Source organism: Ochotona curzoniae, unplaced genomic scaffold, assembly GCF_017591425.1.
Source record: "Ochotona curzoniae isolate NIBS_2020 unplaced genomic scaffold, NIBS_Ocur_1.0 scaffold_2453, whole genome shotgun sequence".
Lineage (NCBI taxonomy): Eukaryota > Metazoa > Chordata > Mammalia > Lagomorpha > Ochotonidae > Ochotona > Ochotona curzoniae.
In genome coordinates, this window is record NW_024467094.1 from 27,052,541 (window position 1) to 27,080,058 (window position 27,518).

The window sequence follows — 27,518 nt, forward strand, 5'->3', positions numbered from 1 at the left end:
AGCTTGCTGTTCTTCTGTTTCTGAGGACCGCTCAGGGCTCCTGGCTGTTGTTCTGATGACATTAGTACCTGGAGGATCTCCTGGCTCCTGGCTTTGGATCGGCGCAGCACCGGCCATTATGGTCACTTGGGGAATGAAACATTGGACGGAAGATCTTCCTCTCTCTCTCTCTCTCCTCCTCTCTGTATATCTGACTTTGCAATAAAAAATAAATCTTAAAAAAAGAACCTCATGTTGGCATTAATATTTAATGTTATAGCTAATACCTCTGATGCACTTTTATTTGCAAATCTTCCTTTTAGAAAAATTGTAGTATCTGGGGAAATATGATTAGCTTTTATACTTCCCAATTATTTGCAAATAATTTAGAGAGGAAATCTGGTTGTTGTCTTTTTTAAAAATTAGAACTGTCTAGACAAATTTATAAAATCATTTAGAATAAGTTATTTGATTAAAGATTTCATCTTAATTGTTTTTGTTTATAGGATGAACTTTCTGATGTTAGCCAAAGTGGATCTAAAGTTACCACTCCAGCATCAACAGCTAATTCAGATGTGGCAACAATTCCTACTGATACTCCCTTGAAAGAAGACAACGAAGCATCTGTGAAGGTTACAGATACACCAACTAAGTCAGAGATAAGCAAGCACATTGAAGTACAGGTAGCCCAAGAAACTAGAAATGTGTCTACAGGTAAATATTCTTGGCTTATTGGTAAAGTATTCAGTAAACCCTAATGGTGGGGATATGAGAAACTGCATCTTTTGGAGGGTGGTCTGCTTTTTAGACAGATAAAACAGGTAATTGCTGTGTTTATTTGTAAATGGGGGTAGAAGAAGTAATGAAGTTTTGAAAGAAAAATCTTGGAAACTGGCAAGTTAGAGAGTCTGAAATAACTTCTTAGTCCTCATTTTGTCTGTAGTTCACCCTTTCAAGTGGAATGAAAGCAAGGTCTTGGTTATCCTGTACTGTGTGTTCCAAGAAAAAAAAATGAAAGCTTTCTCTGGTAATTTATTGATCAGTTTCCGGTATTGACTATTAACTAAATGTATAAGAGATCTTTAAAAATGTTCGTGAAAATGCCTACTAAGAACTGGTTGCACAAAAGTAGACTTACCTTTTAATTCCACTTTTGCATGAACCCTTTGTTCCCTTGTATATGTGTTGTTTATTTCATTGTTCCTTTCCTAAGGCTCTGTTGAAAATGAGGAGAAATCAGAGGTTCAGGCAATCATCGAGTCTACTCCTGAGTTGGATATGGACAAAGAGCTCAGCGGATATAAGGGTTCAAGGTACCAGAAATGTCCGACACAGACCTTTCCCTTTTCTCCACTCCCATAGCACCTTATTCTTGAGTCTCTGGCCAGGCAAGATGAATTTTAATGCTTTGTTGGAAAAATATTGGTATTATATCAGAGGCAGGGGTCTTCAAGAAGTTCATGGAAATACATGATCAAAAAACCAATAATTTCAATTCTTTGCTTCAAAATAAACTTTTGTTTTAAAGATTTGTGTATTTTCATTGGAAAGGGAGATTTACAGAAAGGAGGAAAGACGGAGAGCTTCAGTCCCCTGATTCACTCACCACGTGGCCACAATGGCTTGAGCTGAGCCAATCTGAAGCCAGGAGCTTCTTTCCAGTCTCCCACACAGGTGCAGAGTCCCAAGGGTTTAAACCATCCTCGACTGCTTTCCCAGGTCACAAACAGGGAGCTGGATGGAAAGTGGAACAGCTGGGATGTGAATCAGCAGCCCATATGGGATCCCAGCACAAGCAAGACAATAACTTTATCCACTAGCCTATCACACTGGGCCCCAAAACAAACTTTTAATTCCATTGTCCATAGACTTTCTGAAGTGCCCTCAGGTTGCTATTTCTTTTGTTGAAACTGGGCATTACATGTGGTTGGAATTTTTGATGAAATGTTACCTTTGCAGCATCAAAGATACGGAATTATGGAAGGCTGGTCTATTTTGTGCTGCTATGATTTATAAAGAATAGAAATTTTTCCCTCACGTTTCTGGAGTTGCAGGGTCCAGGATGAAGGTGTTGGCAGGTTTGGTTTTCTCAGGGGGTTGAGTCCTGTTTCCTAGAGTAGAGCTATCATGGCCTGGTTGCTTTTTTTTCCCCTTTTGAACATTAGATGACAGAAGTGGGGAGACAGGGATCTGTCTGCTGGTTCATTTCCTAAGTGCCTGTAACAACCAAGGCTGAGCCAGGCTACATCCTGGTCCCACAAGGTGATAGAGGCCCAAGTACTTATCCGCCATCTTCTCCTGTGCATTAACAGGGTGCTAAATTGGAAGTGGAGCAGTCAGAACTTCAAGTGTTAGCAGCTTAACTTGCCAAGACTGGCCCCTGATTGTTTTCTCTTAAAAAAAAAATTGACCCAATTCTAAATACTTTCACACAGGTAACACATATATTTTGGAGGAAGCACATTCAAACCATAAGCAATAAAGAGAATCAAGTGATAGAGACATACTTTCTGTTAGGAGTAAGGGAACCAACCATTTGAACTTCACTCCTTCCACTGGGTCAGGAGGACAGTGTACTCCCTTTAGAAATGCTGTGATCTCATTGTTGGAAGAAATTAATCTTATTTTAAAAAGGAGGGCTATGTTAACAGGATAACAGTTAGGTGTCATCTGAAATACATTGATCTTCAAGAATGTCAGACTGGAGTTGCTCCGTTTGAGTCTCTTCTGTCAATTTTATCTGTCAAAAGTTAACACAGCTTTAAGAAAATAAGCCAGTTTGTGATCTATGTTGAACATTGTACAGCGTGCTATAATGGTTAAAGGCATAGAACCAGAGTCCTGTGAATGCTACGTGGGTCCAGATTCTGCTTTGAGTTTGAATCTTAGGTACAATTCCTCATGTATAAAAAGAGAATTATAATGCCCCAGATGATTATGAAGATTGATATATCAGTGTATGTTAAATCATTGGAAAAGACTCCATTCAGTCAGTATTGATCAGTATTATGGTTTTCATCATCATTAATTTGTATAACTTGATCTCAGGTTTGACTTTATGTTCATTCTCATTTGGGTGTTTGAAGAGATATATAATTACAGGTTGGAAACTTTGCCTTTTCTTTCACATTTGTGAAGACATTGCTTTATTTTCATATTGAGTTCAGGAAGTTGCCATTGACATTCTTGCTTCTTTGTGTATAGTTTCTGTTACCTCCTGGAGTTGTCTTCTTTGATTTTTTTTTTTCCCCCAAAAAATCATGATGCTATGCTTTCTGTAGGGGTATTAAGTCTTTTCATCCAAACATTTGTCTCTCCCAGTTCTGAAAAATTCTGTTTCCCCTTATTCTTGTTTCTTTCTGTCTTATTCTGGAATACCTCTGCAGTAGATTAAACATGATTTTATTCCATTTCATTCTAATTCCTGGTAGATTTTGTTAAACCATCATTTTTTCCCTCGGAACCATCCTGCTTTTTTGTGGGTGCCACGTTTGTTCAGAAGGAAATCAGGCTTTTTCTTTGTTTTTGTCTTTCATGTTGCCCTTGCTGCTTGCATTGTTCCTTCTTGCTCCTGGTGCCTCGGTCACATTCCTTTTTTTTTTTTTTTTTTTTTTTCTGAGAACTTTCATAATAGAAGCTTTCTTTAAACGTCTAGTGTTCTGTGACTGTGTTGCTCATACTTAAGTGACTCTCCTGTTTCCTGCCTGAAGCATTAAAACTTGACTTTCCTTTTGGGGGAGCTGTACTAGTAGGAGGGGTCTTGCAGTTCTGGAGGATCACATCTGGGTCTCACTGCACGTTGTGCACTTTTATCCCACACCTCTGCTTTTTTGTTGTTTGGTTTTTGGTGTGTGCTTTTTTATTGGAAAGGCAGATCAGATTTTACAGATAGAAGGAGAGTTAGAAAGATCCTTGATCTGCTAGTTCACTCCACAAGTGGCTTAAATGGCCAGAGCTGAGTCATTCCAAAGCTAGAAGCCAGAAGCTCCTTCCAGGTCCCCCACATGGTCCCACCCTTGCATGTTCATCTCCACAGCTCCTGGTTCCTCTAAGACCCGGAAACATTTCAGGGTTCTATACACTGATGGCTTCCTCCCTAGCTCCCACTGTGTTGAGTTTCAGCTTTGTCTGGTCTGTTCATCAGCTTCCAATTTCTGGTCTCAGAATTCTGTTAGTATTTCATCTGCTGTAGCTTCTTTTCCCATCTGTATACCTTTTTCATTTGTTAATTTTCTTAATTGTTAGCTGATAAATGGCCAGACTGAGCTTACCATGTATAATTGGCGACTTGTACAGTGTTTCTATTAATGTAGCATTAAGACATAAACATATATTTTTCCCCATTTTTTTTAACCTGAGCATATAAGTGTTTACATGTATAACATGTTTTATAACTTTTAAAAAGAAGCCTTTGTATAATGGTTGACAGAGATTTATAATGCTTTAATGTTTTAAACATTATATTAAAAATTTTCATAATCAATTTAGCCGTTTTAATTTTTGCCCCTACAAAAATGATATTTGATTATCTTTTCTATACATAGTATATTGCCTTTTTATATGATCAGGGATTTTTTTTAATGTGTTTATATTCTCTCTTTAGATTTTATTTATGATGATGTTTACATAGTTGACCAGGGTGGGAAGGATTGAGGATCAGGGTAAAGTGAGCAAGACCATTGTTTATACATTTTCTTCTTCCTGTATCTAGGGGCAGGAGGATACAAGGGCGAAAACCATGCCCAGTCTCTCAGCCTCCTCAGTACCAGGGGATGGGGAACTGCCACCCGATATCATCCTAGGGTCCCATTGTAGAGCATTTTCTGAGGGTTCTGCTCAAGTGATTTCAGTAGTTCTGAGATGCTCTTGATATCACTGTGCAAGGATGAGGAAATCCTTCTAAGGTCAATTGGCTACATAGTCTTCCTCTGAGTTTCCGTTCACCCAGAAATTTGCTGTCAAGTTTTACTGGAGTAGTTGATCAATTTGTTCTGCTCTGCTTCCTCTGCAAACCATTGAGTGCTGTAGCTTAGCCCAGCCCTGCTCACCACTCGCTTGGCCCTCATGTAAACTAGGGGGAGCTGCAGCCAAGTCAGAGTGACCCCCATTGACACCACTAGACCAGCCCCTAGCTCTGGTTCCTCTGCCTGCCAGGCTGTGCAGCATTGGTCCAATCTGCCCCATATCCCATTCAGATCTCGTATACATCACTGGACATTGAAGTCTAACTCAACCCAACCGACTCCACCCACCAGCTGACACTAATGCTGGCAGATGTCACTATCTGTCCAGCTAGGCCTGCCCCCAGTCCTGATTCTTGTGCTCACCAGTGGGAATTGCAGCCCATCAGAGAGGTGCACACAGCTTCCCTACTGGGCCCACTCCCTGCCCCGGATATTGCACTCTCCAGGTAGTTCTGCAGTCTAGCTCAACAGGACTTGCCCCCAATCCTAGCACTTGCCAGGTGATGCTACAGCAAAGCCCAGCCTGCTTGTCCTTACTCTGGTTTGTGCATGCACCAGTGGATACAATCTGTTAGCACAGCCTGGCTCTCCCCCAACCCAGGTCAGTGTAGGCCAACAGGTGTTGTATCCCTGCCCAACCTGGTCTTCCCCAAGCCCCAGCTCTCACACTTTCCAGCAGGAGCAGGGGAGTCCCCACTACTTGCCTACTTGACTTGCACACTTTCCCCCAGTTTTCGCATGTGCTGGTGAGTGCTGTGCCCCAGTCTGGCATGATCCATCTCATCTTGGCATTTGCTGACAGGTACTGTAGCCTGATCCAGCCGGGTCTGCCCCCAGTTCCAGCTCATCCTGGCAGGTCAGCCCCCAGTTATGGCCCTAATGTGAACTGGCTGGTGCTGCGGCCTGACCCAGCCTGTCCTGCACCCCATCCAGGTTCTCAAATCTGCTGGTGGGTGTTTTGAACTGTTCCAGCCTGGCTGCCCCCAGGCATGAACCAAACATGCTTGCAGGTACTTCAACCTGGCCTGCTTCTTGCCTTGGTTCTTGCACTCACTTGCAGGGACTGCACCGTGACAAAGGAGTTTCTGAAGCTCCTGGATCAGGTCTCCTCCCAGTGGTAGATCTCATGCACACCAGTGAGTCCTTGGCCCTGGCTGACATAGTCCACCTCTTGTCCTGGCAGGAACAGTGGCCTTACTCAACTGGCCCACACCCAACCCGGTTCTTACTGTAGGGTGTTACAGCTCAGCCACGCCTGGTCCATGCCCTGATGCAGCTCATGTGACCCAGTGGGAGCCGAGTCCTAGTCCAGCCCATTCTGCATACACTCTGGCTCTCACAAGCATCGGTGGATGCTGGAGTCTAGCCCAGTCTGGCACGCCCCAGATCCAGTCTACACTCATGCTGAGGGAGACTGTAGCCATGTCCAATCTATACCACTGCCCCCAATTCCGGCTCTTGTACTCATTAGTAGGAACGCAAGCTAGGCAGGGCATACCCAACCAGACCTGTTCCCAGCTCCAGATTTTGTGCATGCCAGTGGTTGCTCTGACTCAGCTTGGCATAGCCCATTCTCCATCTTGACCTTTGCCATTGAATGCTGTGGCCTGACCTGACCCGCCCCACCACCAGTCCCAGCTCTTGCTGGTGAGTGCTACAGCCTGGCCCTGGTCCTGGCCCTGACTCATGCATATTGGTGGGTATGATAGCTTAGCCTGGCATGCCCTGTATTCAAGCCTTGCCTCAGCACTTGCTAGTGAGCTAAGATTGCCCTGGCCCTACCTGAATCACCCTCTTCCAAAACCAACCCACACACCTGCCAACAGGTGGAGCCACCCTGCCTGGACTGACTAAAACCCCCACTTGAATCATATGCTCACCATTGTTGATTTACTCCCCAAAAGGCTATACCAGCCGGACTGGGCCAAACCGAAACCAGGGTCTTGGAACCTCATTTGGGTCTTCATGTAGATGGCAAGGGTCCAAGAACTTGGGCCATTTTCCAGGGTTTTCCCACGTGGATTAGTAGGGAGCTGGATGTGAAACAGAGCAACTAGGACTTGAACTGTTGCTCAGATAGGATGCTGGCATTCCAGGCAGTAAATTAAGTAGCTAGCCACAATGTCAGCTCCAAATAGTTAATATCATTGCTATGGATACTGACTGTGTGAATCCTGCTGCTTTCATTGCTAAATGATCTTGGCAAATTCCTTAACCCTGGACCCAGTGTGGTAGTCTAGCAGCTAAAGTCCTTGCCTTTGCATATGCTGGAATCTCCTATGGGCACCGGTTCTAATCCCTGCGGCCCCACTTTCCCATCTAGCTCTCTGCTTGTGGCCTGGGAAAGCAGTTGATGATACCCCAAGGCCTTGGAACCTGCACCAGTGTGGTAGACATGGAGGAAGTTCCTGGCTCCTGGCTTTGGATCGGCACAGCACCGGCTGTTGCGTTCACTTGGGGAGTGAATCGTCAGATGGAAGATCTTCCTCTCTGTCACTCCTCCTCTCCGTATATCTGACTTTGTGATAAAAATAAAATAAATTTAAAAAGAAAATTCCTTAACCCCTTTGGTTTCTTCCTCTATTAAAACAAAAGAATAGCAACATGTAATGTACTCAGTCTTTCAAGTAGACACAAATAAATAAATATCTCTTGCAAATTAGTACTTGTAGAGTAGTTAACAGTGAGACCCGAGTGTGGTTTATATGAAGCACTGAGACCCGTGCCTGGTGCAGAGCAGAGTAACAGCCTTCATGGTGTTTGTTTGGATCTTACAAGAAAAACATTTCTGCAGCTTCATGAGTATTTGTCTCCATGGAATTTAATGGGAATTTCTTGAGAAACTGTTCAGAAATGTTATAACATTATGTTTTATAGTAGATGTAATTTATAGGTAAGAGATTGCTATGTAGCTTAGTGCATGATATAGACAGTGAGAAAAAAAGTCTTTCTAATGTGTTGATTTTGTTCTGTTTATTTCATAGCACTCCCACCAAAGGCATAGAGAACAAAGCTTTTGATCGCAATACTGAATCTCTCTTTGAAGAACTGTCTTCAGCTGGCTCCGGCCTAATTGGAGATGTGGATGAAGGAGCTGACTTACTAGGTATGACAGGTCACCTAAGGAAGTATGAAACTGGCTTAAAAATACATTTTTTTAATGGCTTAATTGAAAGTTGCCTTAAAATGTTCGTGCTACCCCATGATGTGTGGGGTAAAGTGTACTTTACGTGCTTACTGAAGACATGTCCCTGAAATCATGATAATTTTAAGTGAAAATATCTATACTAGTACAATTCCCACTATAGTTTGAGAACAGATACCACTCACAAGGAGGCACATTGAAAAATAATTGGGAATGTGTGTGGAAGTATATATTGATTGATACTTCCTTGCTTTAAATTTTTTTTCATTAAATTCTGTTGACTTTCATTAAAACAAAACTTTAAAGTTTATGTTAACACATGATTTAAAACACATTTGTCTCTACCACTTTTTGCTTGGGTGGCCTTTGCCCCATAACCTTTATTGACCTTAGTTTCTCATTAAGTGAAGGAATTAGACCCTAGTACAGCAGGTCCATCATCTGCAGTTTATCAGCCAAATCTAGCTCACTTCCTGTTGTGCAAATTTTTATTGAGACACAGCCACCCCGATTTGCTTACTGGTCTGTGGTTTTGCTTTTGCCAAAACAGAGCTGAGTAATATGCAACACAGATCATATGACTTGTGAAACCCAAAATATTTCCCTTCTCTGACCCTTGTCAGAGTGTTTGCCAACCTTCTCTCTAGGTGATCTCTGAAGTTCCTTTCAGCAGTAGTTACATGATTCTGACTTGTGTGAATTAGTTTTGCAGTACCTTTCTAATAACTCTAAGATCTTATACACAGTAAGAACCATAGAGATTTAAAAACCTACGCATTTGGAATAGATATTTAATTCAATCTACAAAAAAGTTTTGTATCAGTGTAATTACAATGCAAGGTACTGCTCTCTAGAGTGGATTGACATTGTCTGCATTAATATATATTTATTGATTTCCAGTTATGTTCTTGACATCAAAATGTTTTTAAAAGGAAACCCAAATTCTATCTAAATGTAAAAGAAATTGGAAATGATTATTCCTATGTAAATATAATGAGACCCCCACCATTAATGTCTCAGTCAGACATTGAAAGGAATTGAATGCATTACATTTCTGAAGGAGTGTTAAGAAGAGTTATTTCTCTCGAGCCTGCCAACTAGAGAGAGCTTCATCTATCTCTCATTCCCCAGATGCTCTGAACCAATGAGTTTAAGATCAAAAACCAGGAATTTAAATCACACCTCTCACGTAGCAGTGAGAGTAGCAGAAATCAAATTACTGGAGTCATTACCATAATCATTGCTTCCCAAGATGAACGTTAGTAGGAAGCTAGAGCCAGAGATGGAATTGGGAATTGAACCTGAGCAATCCAATGTGGGATGCAGATTCTTAAACACTGATCAAAGCCTACCCTAGAAATGTTCCAGTTTTTGTATTGAAATATGCACTGTAGTTTTACTTAACATCAAAGCATGCAGAAATTTTTAAAAATTTGATTGGTTTGTTTTAAGAAATTGACTTCCTACCAAAAAATAAAACAAAGTTACTTCCTAACCAAATTAAGGGGCAGTTGCCAAAAAATATTGCAGGAATTAAAACAATTTTTAATTGAATTTTAAATTGTACATATACAGCTCACTCTTCTTTCTGTGCATAGCTTTTTGAGTTTTGAAAAGAGCAATAGTTCTTTAACTACCATTACAATCGATATGCATCACTCCCCAGTTTTCTGTATGTTGCTTCTTTGTATTAACCAGAGTAAAGCTGTTGTGTGTGTGTGTGTTTTCAGCTTTACTTATTTATTTGGGAGACACCCAGAGAGAGCTTCCATTCACTGGTTCACACCCCCTCCCTACCATCACACAGGTCTGCACATGACCAAGGGCTAGACTGAACTAAAGCTGTGACGTCAATCCAAATCCAGGGTCCTACATGGGTGGCCATTCCTGATGCTTCTCCGTGTGTGTGTGTTAGTAAGAAGCTAGTGTCAGGAATCCAAGCCAGAGCCGAGTACTGAGCCCAAGGCACTATGATAGGAGATGTGAGTATCTTCACTGGTAGGCCAAACATCTACTCCTACATTATTTTATTCTTTTTAAGTGTATTTATTAATTTTTATTGGAAAGGCAGAATTACAGAGAGAGGGAGAAATGGAGAGAAAGATCCTTTACCCACTGGTTCAGTCCCCTGACAGTCACAGCAGCTGGAGCTAAGCTGATCTGAAGCCAGGAGCCAGGAACCTTGAGCCTTTGCCAAATCTCCCACATGGGTGTAGTGTCCCAAGGCTTTGGGCCGTCCTTGACTGCTTTCCCAGGTCACAAGCAGGGAGCTGGATGGGAAGTGGAGCTGCTGGGACACACACCTCTCTCCACTGGGTTGCTGGTGCTTGCAGGCAGAAGATTTTCTTGCTGTATCACCACACCAGCCTCTATTTCTTGTCCTTAATAAATAGTGGAAATGAAAGCATCAGGATTTTACTTTAAACTGTTTTGTGCTTAGTATTCTTTGAACAGTGCTTGATTCAAAGAGCACAACTATTTGTAAGTGCTAGAAGGCTGATTAGCTCTTCAGAAGAAAAGAAAGATTGGGGTTAGCAATCCTGAATAAAACCTTTGTCTCTCTCTGCCTCTCAAATAAATAAGTGTTAAAAACAGAAATAGTCCCAAGAAACTGTTGAATTTATCTGGACAATAAGATGCTGGACTCTATGCATGGTACATGCTTGCAATGAAAAAATCATGACTGGATTTGCTCTGTAACACTGCAACAAGGGTGCAGGGAGCAGTTGGGGGAATCTCAGAGCCTACGAAACTGTGTCACAAAATGAAATTAAAAAAAAAAACAGACTGTGACTTGCTCATCCAGTTTGCATATGCTGACATATTTACCTCTAGAACATTTCAGATTTTAATATGTAACCCTAAGTTTAATACCTTATACCTACGTGAATACTTTGAGTCAAAGATGATGAGATTTCTGAGGGTCGTATTCCTTGGCCCCTCTTCTGTGTGCATTTCAGTGATGGCTATTGAGGTCATCCTAAATGGAATTGTAGTTAGGCTAATGAAATTGTTCCCCAAGGTTCTCTAATTGCCTTTGGTTTGAATATTAAATATAGTCTACTTCTATAACTCTGTTCATCTTTGCAATTTTTCTGTTTTTCCAAGATACAAACTTCTTTCAGTCGATGTGCATAGACTCTTATCTAGCTTCTTTTTTTTTCTGACTTTGATGATTTATAAAAGATAATGCCAATAGTTTGGCTTTTGTCTTGACTGGTGTTTCATCGGTTGACTTTCTTATTTTTAGTGACTTTTCTCCACTGCAGTTGCTTGTTGTCCATTAACACATTCAAGAAATAGGAACTCTGCTATATTCATATACCCTACTCTTGAGATCTTCTTTATTATTTTATGTATTTTTAACTTCATTATCTCTGCTAACTTCTGCCTATTGTTTAAAACATGTTCGAGTCTTTTCTGTTTAAAAACTCCATCCCCCTCTGCCAGCAGCCCTTCCCTGTACCACCTACTGCTCATTTTTCTCCCGTGTCTAGTATACAGTCATATGGATGAAGGGCTTATTATGTGCCAAGCATTGTTTTAGATACTGATGTGATCTATCAGTGACTCAAACACACCTCCTGAAAGTTCGGCTGCTTTCCTTCACAAGACTTCCCCAGTCCCTGTGCTTCCCTGTCCTATTGTGATATGACATTCTTGCCTGCACTCACCTTGCAACTTTGTTGCTGTGTGCAGTGGGTTCTTCTGAGTTTCCTCCTGTGACTTCTTTAAAGCATTTGTCTTCAACATTATCTTTGCTGTGACATCTGGTTTGCCTGCATCCTTTTCTGCTTCTGACTGTTCCATTATTTAGTCTTAATGAAATTCACTTCTCCATTCATCTTCCTAGTATCAGTGTTTCTGTTCTATGCCTGTTTAATTGATTGGGAAATCATGTTTAGTTTTCTCATCTCTTGGAAAATAAGACTAATTCTCCCAAGTTTAATCTCCTAGATCTTTTTTGATCCCTAGACTGCTTTTTCCAAACTGCCTAGCTATACACCCTGGAGTTGGTTTGTAGGGCTTTGCCCCTGATAATACCTGCAGCTCATCTTTGTGGCTCTGCAGTAACACTGCTCTGGGAGCAGCAAATCATCATCCACTCGGAGCTCTGTGCTGGGCTCTCCTACCTGCCCGTACAGCCAGCCAGTCTGTGCTGCCTGGTGGTTCCCTCCTCTACTTGATCGTAGGCAAAAGGCCAAGAATTTCTCTTTTTCTCTTCTTAGTACAGGTTCATATTTGTCCTTATTGTCTCTGCTTGAATGACATTTTTCTCCCAGGAGTTCTGGTGTGATCCCCTAATTTAAGTTTAATTGTCCATAAAATGTGTTTTCATGGCATAATACCTTTTATGCCACTCTTCATAATTGACTGATTTTTAATGTACCTGTTTTTGTGAGTATATCATAAGCTCAGGGTAGCCAAACTATTTTTTATTCGGTATTACACATAGCAAACAGCTAAGTGAATGATATTACAAAATATTTTTTTTAAAAGCTGTATGTATTTATTTATTTTAAAAGCATTACACAGAGAGAGGGAGAGAGAGACCTTCAATGTACTAGTTCATTTCCCATATGGCTACAGTGGCCAGGGTTGGACCAGGCCTAAGCAAGGAGTTTAATCTGGGTCTCTCACATGGTTGTCAAGGGCCCAAACACTTGGACCGCCTTCCTCTGCTTTTCCCAGGTCATTAAGGGGGGGCTGAATCAGAAAGAGTGCACCTGGGACATGAACCAGTGCTTATGTAGGATGCCTGCATTGCAAGTGGCAGCTTTACTTGCTTTGCCACAGTTCCAGCCTCACAAAGAAGCTCTCACAATTTTGTTTCACTTCTAAATCTGTGATTGCTCATTTGCTGGGATTAAATATCCTTTTCAAAAAAATCTGTAAGATAGCAAAGTACATTTGGGAAAATATACAACATAAGTAGCTAAAATGGTGCATGCTCTCTCATATGATTCCCAGATAACTCTGAAACCCACCTGCGTTCCAAGCTTAAAAATCAGAACTGAAATTTAGATGAGACTTCTAAGATTTTTTAGAATTGGACAGTTGCTTTTTTAAATTGGTTTTAATAAAGTTTTCAAATATATGAGACCTAAACTTATGCTTAGTTTAAGATGTAAGATCACTTGAAGCTGTGTTCTTAGTGTTAATAATGAGTGACTTTTAGTTGATATATCAAAATGAAAAATTTAGATAATCCTGTTGGTCATATAATTTATGTGCTAGATTTTAAGAGTACTCTTTACTGAGAATGTATAGATTCAAAATACACTTTAAAACTATAGAATGTTTCTAATCCAGTACATATTTCAATTTTTTCCTATTTAACATTTACATTTCATTTAGTTAATGGTTTCTTTGTATCACTTCAGGTCCTTTATCATCTCCTTCTCATTTTAAAATAAGTTAGTTTCAGTTCTTGAAAACAGTCTAATTGAGATTCTCATTCATTTTTCTCTTGGGCTGCTTACTCAGGGGAATATTCTGGTGTGTATGCTTTTAAATACTTTAATAGTTTTGCTTTAAGCTGGGTATTTTTGGCTGCTAGTCTCATTTAGTGCTTTCTCATGATTTAGTTCTGCTCAATTTGGTTTTTTTTTTTTTTTTGCTCTGAAAACTTACATTCAGCTTTTTTGCTTATGACTGCTTGAGAGTTCATAGCAAATGGTTATTACACAAACTTCACCTAGTCAAATCTCTGTCTCTGTGATTTTATTAGAAAGTTGACATACTATTCAAAGCAAATATCTTGCAAAAATTATGAAATTGGGATTCTGAAAATGTGCACACTGTGCTTTCTCAGTTAGTGTGGGATAGATATGTAAAGATGGATGGATGATTAAATACGGTACTATCATTTCTGATTGAATTGGCCTGGTTTTTTTTTAGCATATTTGTTAAAATTACACATAAAATTGTGAGTTGTTTTTTGTTTTAAATAATTTGTAGTGTTACTTTTGCTTTTTGAAAAAACAGTAATTGTGGGTGTGTTGTGTGTGTTTAGAGAGAGGAAGAAAGGGAGGGAAGGAGACAGAAGTATTTTTGATACACCGGTTCACTTGTGAAATACATAAATGCAGCTGGGGCTGGGCCAGGCTGAAGCTGGGACCTGGAACGCCACCCAGGTTGCCCACATGGCTAGCAAGGGCCCAGGCACTTGGCCACCTCGTGGTGCTTTTCAGGAGCTTCTTAGCAAGGACTGGATGAGAAGTACAGCAGTCGGGCCTGGGTCCTGAACCTCTCTGAGATGCTGCACCACAACGCTGGTCCTAGCTTTTCTTTATTAAAGAGATGTGTTAGTGCTTTTGCTTTATGTAACTTTTTGCAGAAATGTTTCCTTTTTCTTTACTCGGTTATGACCCTGGATTGAAAATATTACAATTTCCCTCCATTAACTCCACAATAAGTAGTGGGAATTTTTGTTTCATCTTGTTTTTTTGATCAGTGTCCACTAATGTTTCAGTTTCTTATGAGAAGCAGCTTCAGTAGCTTCCTTCTCCCTGGAGACCGCTGCTCCGGGTTCTGCAGTGACCGTGCTGTCTCACAGTGCTCATGAGGGGATGTTAAGCACAGTTCTATTAAGTGGCAACTGAATGTTGTCATTTCACTAGTGGCACTTTCCAGGAGATTTGATGATGTTGGTTTGGGGTTTTCAATCTAATTCAGTTTTTTTTGTTTTTTTTTTTTGTTTTTTTTTTTTTTGTGAAAAAGAATAGTAAATCATTTTTTAGATGTATATAAATAAAAACCAGCCATCTTTATTTCTGTCTTTGGTACATCATTATACATTAGACCATTACATTGTGACTCCAGATGTTTTCATATCATGCATAAAACTTTATAGATCAATAATCTGTTTTCATGCTGTTTCTTACATAAAACGTTTCTTGTTCTTTGTTTTTGCTTTACATGGAATGCATGGGCTTTAAGACCATAATTTCTTTGGTAAGGTTTCATCTGCCTTGGGGGTTCTGTCTTGTTTGGGCCTTGTTTCTACCTGTTTTCTATTAATAAAATCTAATTTTTTTCCCTGAATAATGCTACTTGTTACTATATTTAGCAGAAAACCTTGATCATTTTGAACGTTATCTATGAGAAATGAAATACAGACTAACAGATATAAGGAATTGACCAAAACACCTCACATGTTATTTTGTGCCGAATAATTATTTGAAATTTTTAGTCCATTTAACTAGATATATCAAATGAAATCATAAGGCAAATAATTTGGTAAATAAAATTTAGAAATTAAAGTTTGTGACTAGCTTGTTCTAATTTAAATAAGTATAATTTTTTATAAATTTATCTGCAAAATCTTTTATCATTTTCTTTTGATAGGAATGGGTCGTGAAGTTGAGAATCTTATATTAGAAAATACACAACTGTTGGAAACCAAGTAAGTATGCGTAAAATTTTAACAAGAAATGAAAAATACCAGATTTTCTTTTTGTACAAATCAAAACACCTCATGAGTTTGACAGAATTAATGCAGTTGCCTTTCTCTACTGATTTACACACACACACAAATAAATAAATAAGTAAAATGGGACCCACATGATCCTGAGGAACAGATATCATTGCTCCATTTTTTTTGTAGAAGCATGGATTTTTATCTCCTTTTTTAAAGTACTGTAGAGATAGAGTTTCCATGTGCCAATTCACTCTCCCAATACCTGCAACAACCTCATGGCTGGACCTGGGATTGGAGCCTGAATCTGGGAATTCAATTCAGACCTCCCACATGGATGCAAGGACTCAGTTGTTGCCTCCCAGGCAAGCAGCTGGAATCAGAAGCTGATGCTAGAGCTTGAAATCAAGCCCGGGCACTCCAGGAGATAAGCTTGGAACCACTGAGTCGAATGCCTGCCCCTGATTTTCATCTCATTCTCTCTGTGCTGCCATCCTCCATCCCCCATCCCCAACAGCCCCCCCCCCCCCAAGCCCTTGAGATTTGTCTACTTTCTTCACTTCTGTCCTGGAGTTTAAGTATATTTATTTATTTATTTAAGAGGCAAAATGATTAAGAGAAGAAAGAAAGCCAGAGCCATCTGTTGGTTCACTCCCCAAGCCTACATCAGCCAGCCTGGGCCAGGCTTCTGAAGTTAGGAGTTGAGGAATCCATCTGGGTCTTCCATGTGGAGTAGCCGGGACCCAGGAACTTGGGCCATCATCTGCTGCCTCCCAACAACATTGGCAGGAAGCTGGACCAGAAATCAGAGACAGGACTGGATTCCACTCACCCTGCTCTGGGCTGTGGGCATCCCAAGCAGTAGCTTAATGTGCTGCACCACGGTTCCTGCTCCTCAGTACAGGTGTTTTGGTCTGTCGTCACCACAGAGCTTTGGTGAACAATTTGGGTACAATTTGTGACCCTTGAGCCCTTAAGTAGACTGAGTGTTGGTTAGTGGAATAGGTCCTCAGTCTTTTGAAAAGCAGAACTTGTACCTTTGCCAGTTTGCTGTGTGAGAGCAACTTTGGAACATCTGCATGTGTCTGAGACAGACAGCAGTCCTATGTCTGCTATCCTTAAAAGAACTCAATCTTGGATTTTTTTTTCCAATGTCTTTCCAATTTAGACTTTGAATTAATTATTAATGGTAATTGTATTGATTGATTAATGTATTTTCAGACTTAAAAGCTTAAGTTGTTTTATGACTGCTATTTTTAAAGTTTAATGTCTGACTTTTTCTTAATTAGTAGTCTGCCTTGTTTTATCCATGTCTGCTTCATTAGTCAAGTAGGAAAAGTAAAAATATTGTGCTTTGCATTGATTATTTACAAACAGCAATCAGAATGTCTTGAAAAGACTTCTGTTACTGAGTTTTGTGATTGTATCAGTCTACGAAGGAATAATCAGAAAGATAGTATTCGTAATGACGCGCTTGAAATATGTATCTCCTAGAAATGCTTTGAATGTAGTGAAGAATGATTTAATAGCAAAAGTGGATGAACTCACCTGTGAGAAAGATGTGCTGCAAGGGGAGCTGGAGGCGGTGAAGCAAGCCAAACTGAAGCTAGAGGAAAAGAACAAAGAATTGGAGGAAGAGCTTAGGAAGTAAGTTTGGGTGTATTGTTGTAAACCAAGCTGTTTTTGCCAGTGTGGGCCTTGATTCTACAGGCAACTGTTGAGATGGATGCCCTGAACCATCCAGGAAGGGCCAGCAGCTGCCTAGGAGAGGGTGAAGTATACCCAAGACGGCCTCTGCTATGAGTGGACCCTACGTTCACCAGTTTGACATCCAGTTGTTACCAGGGTTGGTGTCTGTCATAATGGGTAAAAAAATAGAGCTGTTCAAACACTTTCATTTTGAAAATAAGGAAACCAAAAACACCCTTTTCCTTCCCCCAACTTGCTTTATTGTTTGTTTTCTGGAAGCAGTGCCACAATAGCATTTCTAAAAATCAAAGTCTGTTGATACCTTGTTCGGCAAAATAAAGCAAATCCTTTAGTGGTAGTTGACCTACTCTTGATATTTAGGAAGGCTTTTTGGTTTTTGAATTTGAGCTTAATTTAAATAATCATATTTTTTTTCCCCCTCTAGAGCTCGTGCAGAAGCTGAAGATGCAAGGCAAAAAGCAAAAGATGATGATGATGTAGGTCTACAATTTTGGACTTTTCTTTTTTTAAAAAAAAATTTTATTTTATTTTATTATTTGAAAGGATATACAGAGAGAAGGAGAGACAGAGAGAAAGATTTTCCATCCATTGTCTCACTCCCCAAGTAGCTACAGTGGCTGGAACTAAACCAGTTTGGAGCCAGGAGCTTCTTTGGGGTCTCCTACTTGAGCACAGAGTCCCAAGGCTGTGGCCCATCCTCAACTGCTTTCCCAGGCCACAAGCAGGGAGCTGGATGGGAAGTGGAGCAGCCGGGATACAAACCCACACCCACATGGGGTCCTGTTAGTTGCAAGGCGAGGATTTAACCACTAGCCTGTTAGGCCAGGCCCTGAATTTTTTTTCCTTAGTACATTTTGCTAAATCAAAAAAAATCCTAGCAATCAAGCATCGAATATAGTACTACAAAGATTTTATTTGTTTATTTTGAGTTATATCATCTGGATTTTCATTCTTTTTTTTTTTAAGATTTATTTATTCTTATTACAAAGTCAGATATACAGAGAGGAGGAGAAACAGTGAGGAAGATCTTCCTTCTGATAACTCACTCCCCAAGTGAGTGCAATGGCTGGTGCTGTGCCAATCCAGAGACAGGAGCCAGGAACCTCCTCCAGGTCTCCCATGTGGGTGCAGGATCCCAAAGCATTGGGCCATCTTCAACTGCTTTCCCAGGCCACAAGCAGGGAGCTGAATGGGAAGTGGAGCTGCTGGGTTTAGAACCGGCGCCCATATGGGATCCCGGCACGTTCAAGGCGAGGACTTTAGCCACTAGGCCACGCCGCCAGGCCCCCTAATTTTCATTCCTAATGTTTTGTCACATGTTGTATTTCTTGAATGCCAGCCATTAAGATTTCTGTTTGAGAGGCTGAGTGACAGGAGGATTCACTCCCCACATGCCGTGACAGCCAGAGCTGTGCCAGAGCAAAACCAGAAGCCCAAAGCTGCTTCTGGGTCTCCCTCACAGGTGTGGGGTCCAAGCACTTGGGCATTCTCCACTGCTTCCCCAGGCAAATAAATATGGAGCTGATCTGGAAGTGGAGCAGCCAGTATTCAAATAGGTGCCCATGTGGGATGCAGTGTTCAAGACAGTGGCTTAACTGCTACACCCTAACACTGGCTACAAACATGATTTTACCTTGCTTGGGTATCTAAGAGAGTTAGATATCTCTCTATGATTGATCTTTGTTAATTTTATTTTTTGAAGATTTACATATTTTTATTTGAAAGTTAAGGTTGAGGTTGACGCTAAACTTCCAGCTGCAGCTCCAGCATCCCATGTGGTCATCTGTTTTGAGTCCTGTTAATTAACATGGAAGGCAGTGGAGAAGGGTTCGAGTCCTTGGTCCCTATAGCCACGTGGGAGACCTAGAAGAAGATGCTGGATTGGCCCCAGCTGTTGCAGGCATTTGGGGATTGAACCAGCAGGTGGAAGATGGATCTCTTTCCCTTTCTCTCTTCCTGTCTCTCCCTCTTCCCTCTGTAACTCTGCTTTAAAAAAAAAAAAAAAATGTTAAAAAAGAAAGAGGAAGAAGAAGAAATCTTCCATTGCCTGTTCACTCCCAGATGGCCATAATTAGCCATGGCTAGGCAGGCTTAACCCAAGAGTCAGGCGCTTCATTCATGTCTCCCACATAGTTGGCAGAGGAATAAGGACTTGAAGCATCTTTCACAGCTTCTCCCAGGCACGATAGCAGGAAGCTGCATTAGAAGTGAAGCAGCTGGGATACTAACTAGTGCCTATTTGGGATGCCAGTGTTGCAGCTGATGGGAGATTTTAAAGTCAGTGGATGGGTCTGTAGTCGTGAATAAGATAGCTCGTGTTTTCCACATGACACGCACATCCTAAGCCTTCCATCCACGTGCACTGTCCTTAATTTTCCTCTGTGGCTATGTTCTAACCTGTGCTTGCACGTTCAAATTCAAAGATAATGTAGGACATTGGAATTCATTTTTGTTTTTATTTCAGATTTTGTCTTAGAAATATGACAGTTTAATAAAAATAATTTACTAATATTTAACATGAAAAAATGTTTAGAATTTGAGTATTAGCTAATTGGCTCACATTAAAAAAAAAGATTTATTTATTTGAAAGAGTTACCAGGTGAGGGTGGGAGACATAGGAAAACAGAGATCTTCCGTTCACTGGTTCACTTCCCCAAATGGCTACGGTGGTCAGAGCTGAGGACCCAGGAGCTTCGTCTGGGTCTCTCTCATAGGTGCAGGGGCCCAAGTGCTTGAGCCATCTTCCACTACTTTTCCCAGGCCTTTAACAAAGAGCTGGATTGAAAGTGAAGCAGCCAGGATTCAAACCAGCAGCCATGTGAGTTGTAAATGTCACGATACCTGCTATACCACAGTGCTGGTCCCACTTTATTATTTTTCTTTTTTTTGTGGGGGGGTATTAAATTTTATTTATTAGAAAGGTGTAGGGCCCGGCGCGGTGGCACAGTCGTTAAGGTCCTCACCTTGCACGCCCGGGATCCCATATGGGCGCCGGTTCTATCCTGGCAGCCCTGCTTCCCTTCCAGCTCCCTGCCTGTGGCCCGGGAAAGCAGTCGAGGACGGCCCAAAGCTTTGGGACCCTGCACCCGCGTGGGAGACCCGGAAGAGGCTCCTGTCTCTGGATCGGCATAGCATCGGCCGTTGCGCTCACTTGGGGAGTGAATCATCGGACGGAAGATCTTCCTCTCTGTCTCTCCTCTCTGTATATCTGCCTTTCCAATGAAAAAATAATAAAAATAAATCTTAAAAAAAAAAAAAAAGAAAGGTGGAGTTATAGAGAAGATGTCAGAGGACTTTCATTCACTGGTTAGGAACTTGGGACTCTGGATCTCCCACATGTGTATGGCGGTTCAAGCACTTGAATCGTCTCCTGCCACTTTCCTAGAATCGTTAACAAGGAGCAGGATTGTAAGTGGACCATTCAGGACCTGAGCCAGTCCAGTATGGAATGCCAGAATTGCAGGCAGAAGCTTAACTCTTTGTGCCATAGTACCAGCTCCATTTACATTCTATATTCAAAGAATAATCCTGGATCCAACGCAGTAGCCTAGTGGCTAAAGTCCTCACCTTGCATGTGCTAGGATACCATATGGGCATCATTTCATGTCCTGACAGCCCTGCTCTCCATTCAGTTCCCTGCTTATGGCCTGGGAAAGCAGTAGAAGACAGCTGAAAGCCTTGGGACCTGCACCCACGTGGGAGACCTCGAAGAGGCTCCTGGCTTCAGATCGGCTGAGCTCTGGCCATTGTAGCCACTTGGGGAGTGAATCAATGAACAAAAGATCTTCTTGGTCTCTCCTCCTCTCTGTATACCTGATTTTCCGATAAAAATAAATGAATCTTTTTTTTCTAAGATTTATTTTATTTTTATTGGAAAGTCAGATATACAGAGAGGAGAGACAGAGAGGAAGATCTTCCATCCTATGATTCACTCCCCAAGTGATCCCAATGGCCGGTGCTATGCCGATCTGAAGCCGGGAGCCAGGAACTTCTTCCAGGTCTCCCACGCGGGTGCCTGTCAAATAAAATTGAAAAGAGGAACTTCATCTGGAACTAGCTTATAGGTATTTTCTGAATGACCAGTGTTATAGACAAAGAATTTAAAATGTTGGAGGAACATTTCCAAGTGAAACTTATATAAGAGTTTAGATAGGTAAATTAAATTAATCTTCATTGAAGGTGTGTTCTGTTTGTGTTTTCTTTCAAGTATATGTATTTATACTCAGAATTAAATATGATTTTTATGTGATTAGTGAAAGATTAAGGTTGAATTTAATGATTTGTTTCTCTGAGCTTAGCACCAAAACATGTAAGCTCCAAAGCGATCTGTCTGTCATCTTTTTCCCATTTCAGAGTGATATTCCTACAGCACAGAGGAAGCGCTTTACCAGGGTAGAAATGGCCCGAGTTCTCATGGAGAGGAACCAGTATAAAGAAAGATTGATGGAGCTTCAAGAAGCTGTTCGATGGACAGAGATGATTCGGTTTGTATGAGAAATACTCCAGTGTTGTCCGCTCTTGTTTCTTGAGTATTCCTTTGTTCTGAGCTAGAGTCCTGCTTTGGAGGTCCGAGCCCCTTCCTCTAATTACTAGGACAGACTTTCTGAAGTCACACGTGGAATCAGTAACAGAACATGTTAGAAATGGGCCTTTGTGTCCTGTGTGGAGCCTTGGAGGATGCTCCCATGACTGCTACAGAACCCTGGTTATTTAGGAATGATGACCATTTATCGGAAGAATATATAAAGTGGCTTTATTTTTGCAGTGTGAGGAAAGGAAAACATTTCCTAAGTGTCACAGGGAACTAACATCTTATTGCTCAGTGTCCTGTGAAATGTCCTGACTTGATTTCCCCCTTTCTGACTTTACAAAATGTGCCTTGTACCAGCTCGCTGTTATGTCTTACATAGTGCTGCCATCTACTGGCCGTGTCTCAGCAGCACTAGTCCTTTAAGAAAGCTCAGTTTGTCCCTTACAAGGTCATCCTGGGATGCAGTATTGTGTGTAACACGTTGTGTAGTCGCTGTGTTTGCCGCTGCAGCAGCTGCTGAGAAAGAGGATGAGTGTTCCAGTCTTTTATCTATTGGACAAGAAAAATTGTTCTGCTGAGTAGTATTTCCAAACTGCGGGATTTAATGGATATTAAGTAACTAGAATTAAAAACTGAAAGTGTGTAGGCTGGCTGTGCCTTTCACGGCCGTTTTTAACTCTGGCAATCAGGTGGTAATGAACGAGTGAAAGGAAATGGTTACTTGCTTGTTCCTCACTTACAATGTACTATGAAACAGTACTATGACAGTACTATGAACAGTCCCCCGACTGCTGCAACAGGAGGCTCTGTTCTTTCAGTCTTTTTTTTTTTTCTTTTTCATTTTGCCCATTTCTTTCATTATAGCTTCTGCTTTGCTTGCTTCAAAATTTTAAAGAAAAAAACCCAACAACACAGGGATTTGGGGCGGATGTTCTGTACAGCAGCTATGATACCACTTGGGACACCTGCATCCCATGGTGGGGGTACCTGGGTGGGAGTCCTGACCTCACCTCCAATTCTAGCTCCTGCTAATTTGTACCCTGGGGGCAGAAGATGGTAGCTTACTTAGTTTTAGTAGAGGGAGCTCTTGGAAGAAGTGATAGTATTTATTTGTCTTAGTGGTATGAGCTTTTATAAAAATGTATTTTTGTTGGAAATGCAGATGTACAGAGAGGAGGAGAGACAGAAAGGAGGATCTTCTGTCTGTTGATTCACTCTCCTAGTGGCCACAACGGCCATAACTGAGCTGATCCAATCCGAAACCAGGAGCCAGAAGCTCTTCTGGGTCTCCCACACAGGTGTAGGGTGCCTATGCTTTGGACCATCCTCAACTGCTTTCCCAGGCCACAGGCAGGGAGCTGGATGGGAAGCAGGGCAGCATGGACATGAACCGGTACCCACGTGGGGTTCTGGCACTTGCAAGGCCAGGACTTTACCCACTAGGCTACCGCACCAGGCCCAGTGGTGTGAACATTTAGCAGATTGAATAACACATTGGGTCGCAGTTACTACTTAATTTAATTGGTGTCAACTTTATATTTCATGAACTTCTTGGATTCCTTGTTCTTTAGATAGGAAGCTAGAACTCCTCACTGGTAACATTTTTTTCCCCCTCTTTTAATTCAGGGCATCACGAGAAAATCCAGCCATGCAGGAAAAAAAAAGGTCAAGCATCTGGCAATTGTAAGTAAGCGAGCGTGAGTGAAGGCGTGGCTAGCATTTTGAGACAAGATTACAGTCAGAATTTGTTTTCAGGAATGATTTTTGTCCGCTGTAATTTAGTCCTATTTTTAAGATTGGGATGAAATAGCTAAACTGAAGTCTTTCTTCTTGACACGTAGCATGCCAGCTCGGTAAGGCCGTTGCCCCGGACAGTCAGTGCTCCCGTAAGCTGCATCATGTTGCTTCTGCATCTGGTGGGCGCTGCTGCCTTAGTGTCGCAGCAGGCAGTCACCTGTGGGGTTGATATGTGTTAATTATCTTCAAGCCAGAAATACTGGAGGTTCCCTGTGCTAACCCTTTTTTAGTGAATCTGCTATTTAGTGCAAGTCGCAATTTTTCAAAAGTAGACATGAAAATAATTATCTTCAAATATTTCAATTGTTAATACGTCAGTTAATAAATGTGTAACATTTTAGCATGATAATATGTGTTTGAATAACTTTGTTAGAATAGACTGTTCTGAAAACTGGCTTACTAAATTTTTGTTTAGCTTGTCTAGCCAAAGATTGCTATGGTTAACACCATTCTTAACATTACACTAAGCAGCAGCTACCTAAAGGAACCATTGTATTTACTCAGAAGTTTCCTCTGCTGCATTGTGGAAGCAGCTCACTGGGGAACAGGCCCGTGCCGTCCGGAGCTGTGCGTTCTGCCGTTTGGCTGTGTGAGCTGCTGCTCAGGCTGCCGCGTGTGGCTGTGAACGCCCTGCCGCTTTCCAGCCTGCTGCCTGACAAGAGCATTCTGGGACTTCCCGGAGCATCAGACTGTGGGGAATAACAGATTGTTCTTTGCAATGCACATGATGTCCACACACATTTTGTTTTAGTTTCAGCAGACTTTTCAGCTCTTCAAGTAACACGACCAAGAAGCCGGAGCCACCAGTGAATCTGAAGTACAACGCACCCACCTCTCACGTTACTCCCTCGGTCAAGAGAAGAAGCAGCACCTTGTCCCAGCTCCCCGGGGATAAGTCCAAAGCCTTTGACTTCCTCAGCGAAGAGTAAGCATCTTTCAAGCTGGTGATTTTGCCCTGAATAAGTCAACAATTTAGAATATTCTTGCTTCTTATCAGGTCATGTGTAAAGATTCAGATAAATTTATAAACTGCTTCTGTCACTTGGCTATCTTTAAGTCAATTATTTATAGTTAATACTTTTTATGAAAATTGCATTTTACAGTTTCCTAAAAAGACAAAAATTTTAATGCCCCATTTGTATTGGTGTGACAACATTGATAAACATTAATAAAAATGTTAGTCTTACATAAGTTTCTATCCCAAACATTGAAACATTTGTCTTAATGCCATAAACCAAAGAGCTGGTTTCCGTCCTGGCTCTGCTGCTCGTTAGATACACAGCATGGGGACACATCTTCCTCTTAGAGCTTCGGTTGCTCTGCCTGTGAGAGAATAGCCACCTGCTTCAGAGATGGTAGTATTATGTTACAGATGTGTTTGACATACAGGTGGAGTTTTTAACCTTGGCATGCTTAGTAGGTCACCTCACAAAAACTTAAATGACCAAAAGAAGAAACATTATTTTCAAAAGTTTTTTTTTTTTTAAGATGTCTTTATTTTTATTAGAAAGGTAGATTTACAGAGAGAAGGAAACGCATAAAGAAAGATTTTTTCATCCATTTGTTCACTTCCCAAATGGCTGCAATGGCCGGAGCTGAGCCAATCCGAAGCTAGGAACCAGGAGCCTCTTCTGGGTGTCCCACATGGGTGCAGAGTCCCAAGGCTTTGGGCCATTCTTACTGCTTTCCCGGGTCATAAACAGGGAGCTAGATGGGAAGTGCAGCATCCAGGACACGAACCAGGGCCCATATGAGATGCCAGTGCTTGGAGGTGGAATGTTAGCTAATTGAGTCACTGTGCCAGGTCCTTTCAGAAACATGTTTGTAATGCATTTTACGCTGTAGCTCCAAAGGTTTAATTTGCTGAATGAACAAAATAGAAAGAGCCAAGAATACTTAGGAATTTCCTCCTTCATGTGGCCACTATCTGAAACCTAGTGGAAACATGATAGCTGGTGGTTGAGTTTGATGTAGAAGGCTGCCCCCTCACATCCTAAAGCTTGACCGTTATCTCCACTGCACAAACTTAAAAGGCCAGCTCTAGTGAAGAGATGGTGTTTGAATAGGCCAGTTTGAAATCAAATCATTTTTTGTTGTTGTTTTGGCTCTTTTATTAAGATAAGTGAAGCTTTTCTTATGTTCACTCATTTAAAGAAAGTAAATCTCTTTTTCCAGAACTGAAGCCAGTTTAGCGTCACGCAGAGAACAGAAGAGAGAACAGTATCGCCAGGTGAAGGCTCATGTTCAGAAGGAGGATGGCAGAGTGCAAGCCTTTGGCTGGAGTCTACCTCAGAAGTATAAGCAGGTACCGTGGGGCCCTGGTGGGGTCTGGAGCAGGAGGCTCGAGGCAAGCCGAGTGTGCTCGGACAGAGGGACTTGAGGGCGGTGTCCCCACCCTGCTGGACACAGGCTGGAGAACGGAGGCAGCTGGTGGCTTCCAGGCTGTCCTTCGGAGCTCTGGTCATTGGGACGCAGTACCCTGAGTGTGTGGGTGAGAGGCTCCACAGGCTGCACAGGGGTGTGGGGACCTTTTCTGTGCTGAGCCTTTCAAATTGTTGCCCTAAAGTTTAGCTCAGGTGTTCAGGAGCTTTGCAGGTTTACTCCCATGTTCCTGTACTCCCTAAGCCCCACACACTCAGTATGCTTGTGTAACGTGTACACATGCACGCACATGTATGTAAATTAGCATCTCTCTGCTGAGCTATCCATTTTCTCTAATTATCACTTGGTTTCCTTTTGACAAAATCAACCTGGAATTGATTTCAAGGAGTGAATGGGTAGCATCTTGCTTGTGCACATCTCAGTGGTTCTGTGAGGCTTATCAACATGCCATTCTCTCCTCACGCTCCCATTACTAGGTAACCAATGGCCAAGGGGAAAATAAGATGAAAAATTTACCCGTCCCTGTCTATCTCAGGCCTCTGGATGAAAAAGATGCATCAATGAAGGTCAGTGCTTGTTCAGATGAAGGAGAAAGTTCCTAGACTCTGCATAGATACTTTTGTAAAACCAAACATGTTCAAATTCTATTACTCACTTTATAGTTTCAGCCTGTGTCAAAGACCTGTATTTATAGCTACCAATTGTTTTTAAGAAAATGTGAAAAATTAGAACCATTTCTTGAGCAAAAATGTCTTAATGCCTTTTTTCTTCTCCCCTCCGATCAGCTGTGGTGTGCTGTCGGAGTCAACCTGTCTGGTGGGAAGACCAGAGACGGCGGCTCTGTCGTTGGAGCAAGTGTGTTTTACAAGGATGTTGCTGGTCTGGAAACAGAAGGCAGTAAGCAGCGCAGCGCCTCTCAGAGTAGTTTAGATAAGTTAGATCAGGAGCTGAAGGTGAGTCTGCGTGAACATTCGACCCCTGATGTGTGAGACTTTGTTCAATGCTTTCTGTAAGTTTTCCTGCTGAATCTGGTTTCAGACTGGGATTACTGTGTCCTTGCCTACTTTTTCCCTTTCAAGAATCATTCTATTGTACTGTAATTTACATACACTAAAGTGTATGCTTGAGATGTATACAATTCAAGGCATTTGGACAATGTATTTACTACCAGAGTGAAAATATAGAGCCCAAACAGTATTGCTGGAACTACTTTTATTTATTTGTTCATTTGGTTATTCTGTTATTGTGTTATTATATTTGAAAAGCATAGAGTGACACAGACAGCTCCCTTCCACTGGCTTACTCCACTGGCTTACACAGTAGCTGGAGAGGAGCCAGGCCAAAGCCAAGAGCCTAGTGCATGGCTCTCATGTGGTTGGCAGGGATGCAGCTTCTGCAGCTGTCACCTGCTGCCTGCCCAGGGCCACACGAGCAGGAAGCTGGAGTCAGGAGGGGAGCCTGAGGCGCAGACCAGGCCCCCTGAGAAGGGTTCAGGCAACCAAAGCACTGAGCCAAGCTCTGAGCTTCTGATCTACTTTAACTGCTGATTTTTAGTTTACCAATTCATACTGAGGGGTGGTTATATTTTTA

General features: G+C 41.6%; 1 protein-coding gene across 10 annotated transcripts in view; it reads left to right on the plus strand.

Moving 5' to 3' along the window:
- The window catches only part of SPAG9 (sperm associated antigen 9), a 117,260-nt gene that overhangs the window by 66,443 nt on the left and 23,299 nt on the right, over positions 1-27,518 (plus strand). For 6 of the 10 annotated variants that reach the window (XM_041000998.1, XM_041000997.1, XM_041000993.1 and 3 more), the window contains 12 exons: positions 486-693; positions 1,193-1,292; positions 7,928-8,049; positions 15,439-15,496; positions 17,003-17,155; positions 17,643-17,694; positions 21,572-21,702; positions 23,376-23,432; positions 24,298-24,471; positions 25,722-25,851; positions 26,405-26,494; positions 26,714-26,881. In XM_041000998.1, the coding sequence (XP_040856932.1) occupies positions 486-693; positions 1,193-1,292; positions 7,928-8,049; positions 15,439-15,496; positions 17,003-17,155; positions 17,643-17,694; positions 21,572-21,702; positions 23,376-23,432; positions 24,298-24,471; positions 25,722-25,851; positions 26,405-26,494; positions 26,714-26,881 (1,443 nt within the window). Of the gene's footprint in view, positions 1-485; positions 694-1,192; positions 1,293-7,927; positions 8,050-13,575; positions 13,588-15,030; positions 15,046-15,438; positions 15,497-17,002; positions 17,156-17,642; positions 17,695-21,571; positions 21,703-23,375; positions 23,433-23,590; positions 23,603-24,297; positions 24,472-25,721; positions 25,852-26,404; positions 26,495-26,713; positions 26,882-27,518 lie in introns of all 10 variants that reach the window. The other 4 variants (XM_041000996.1, XM_041001002.1, XM_041000995.1 and 1 more) reach the window with 3 other exon arrangements.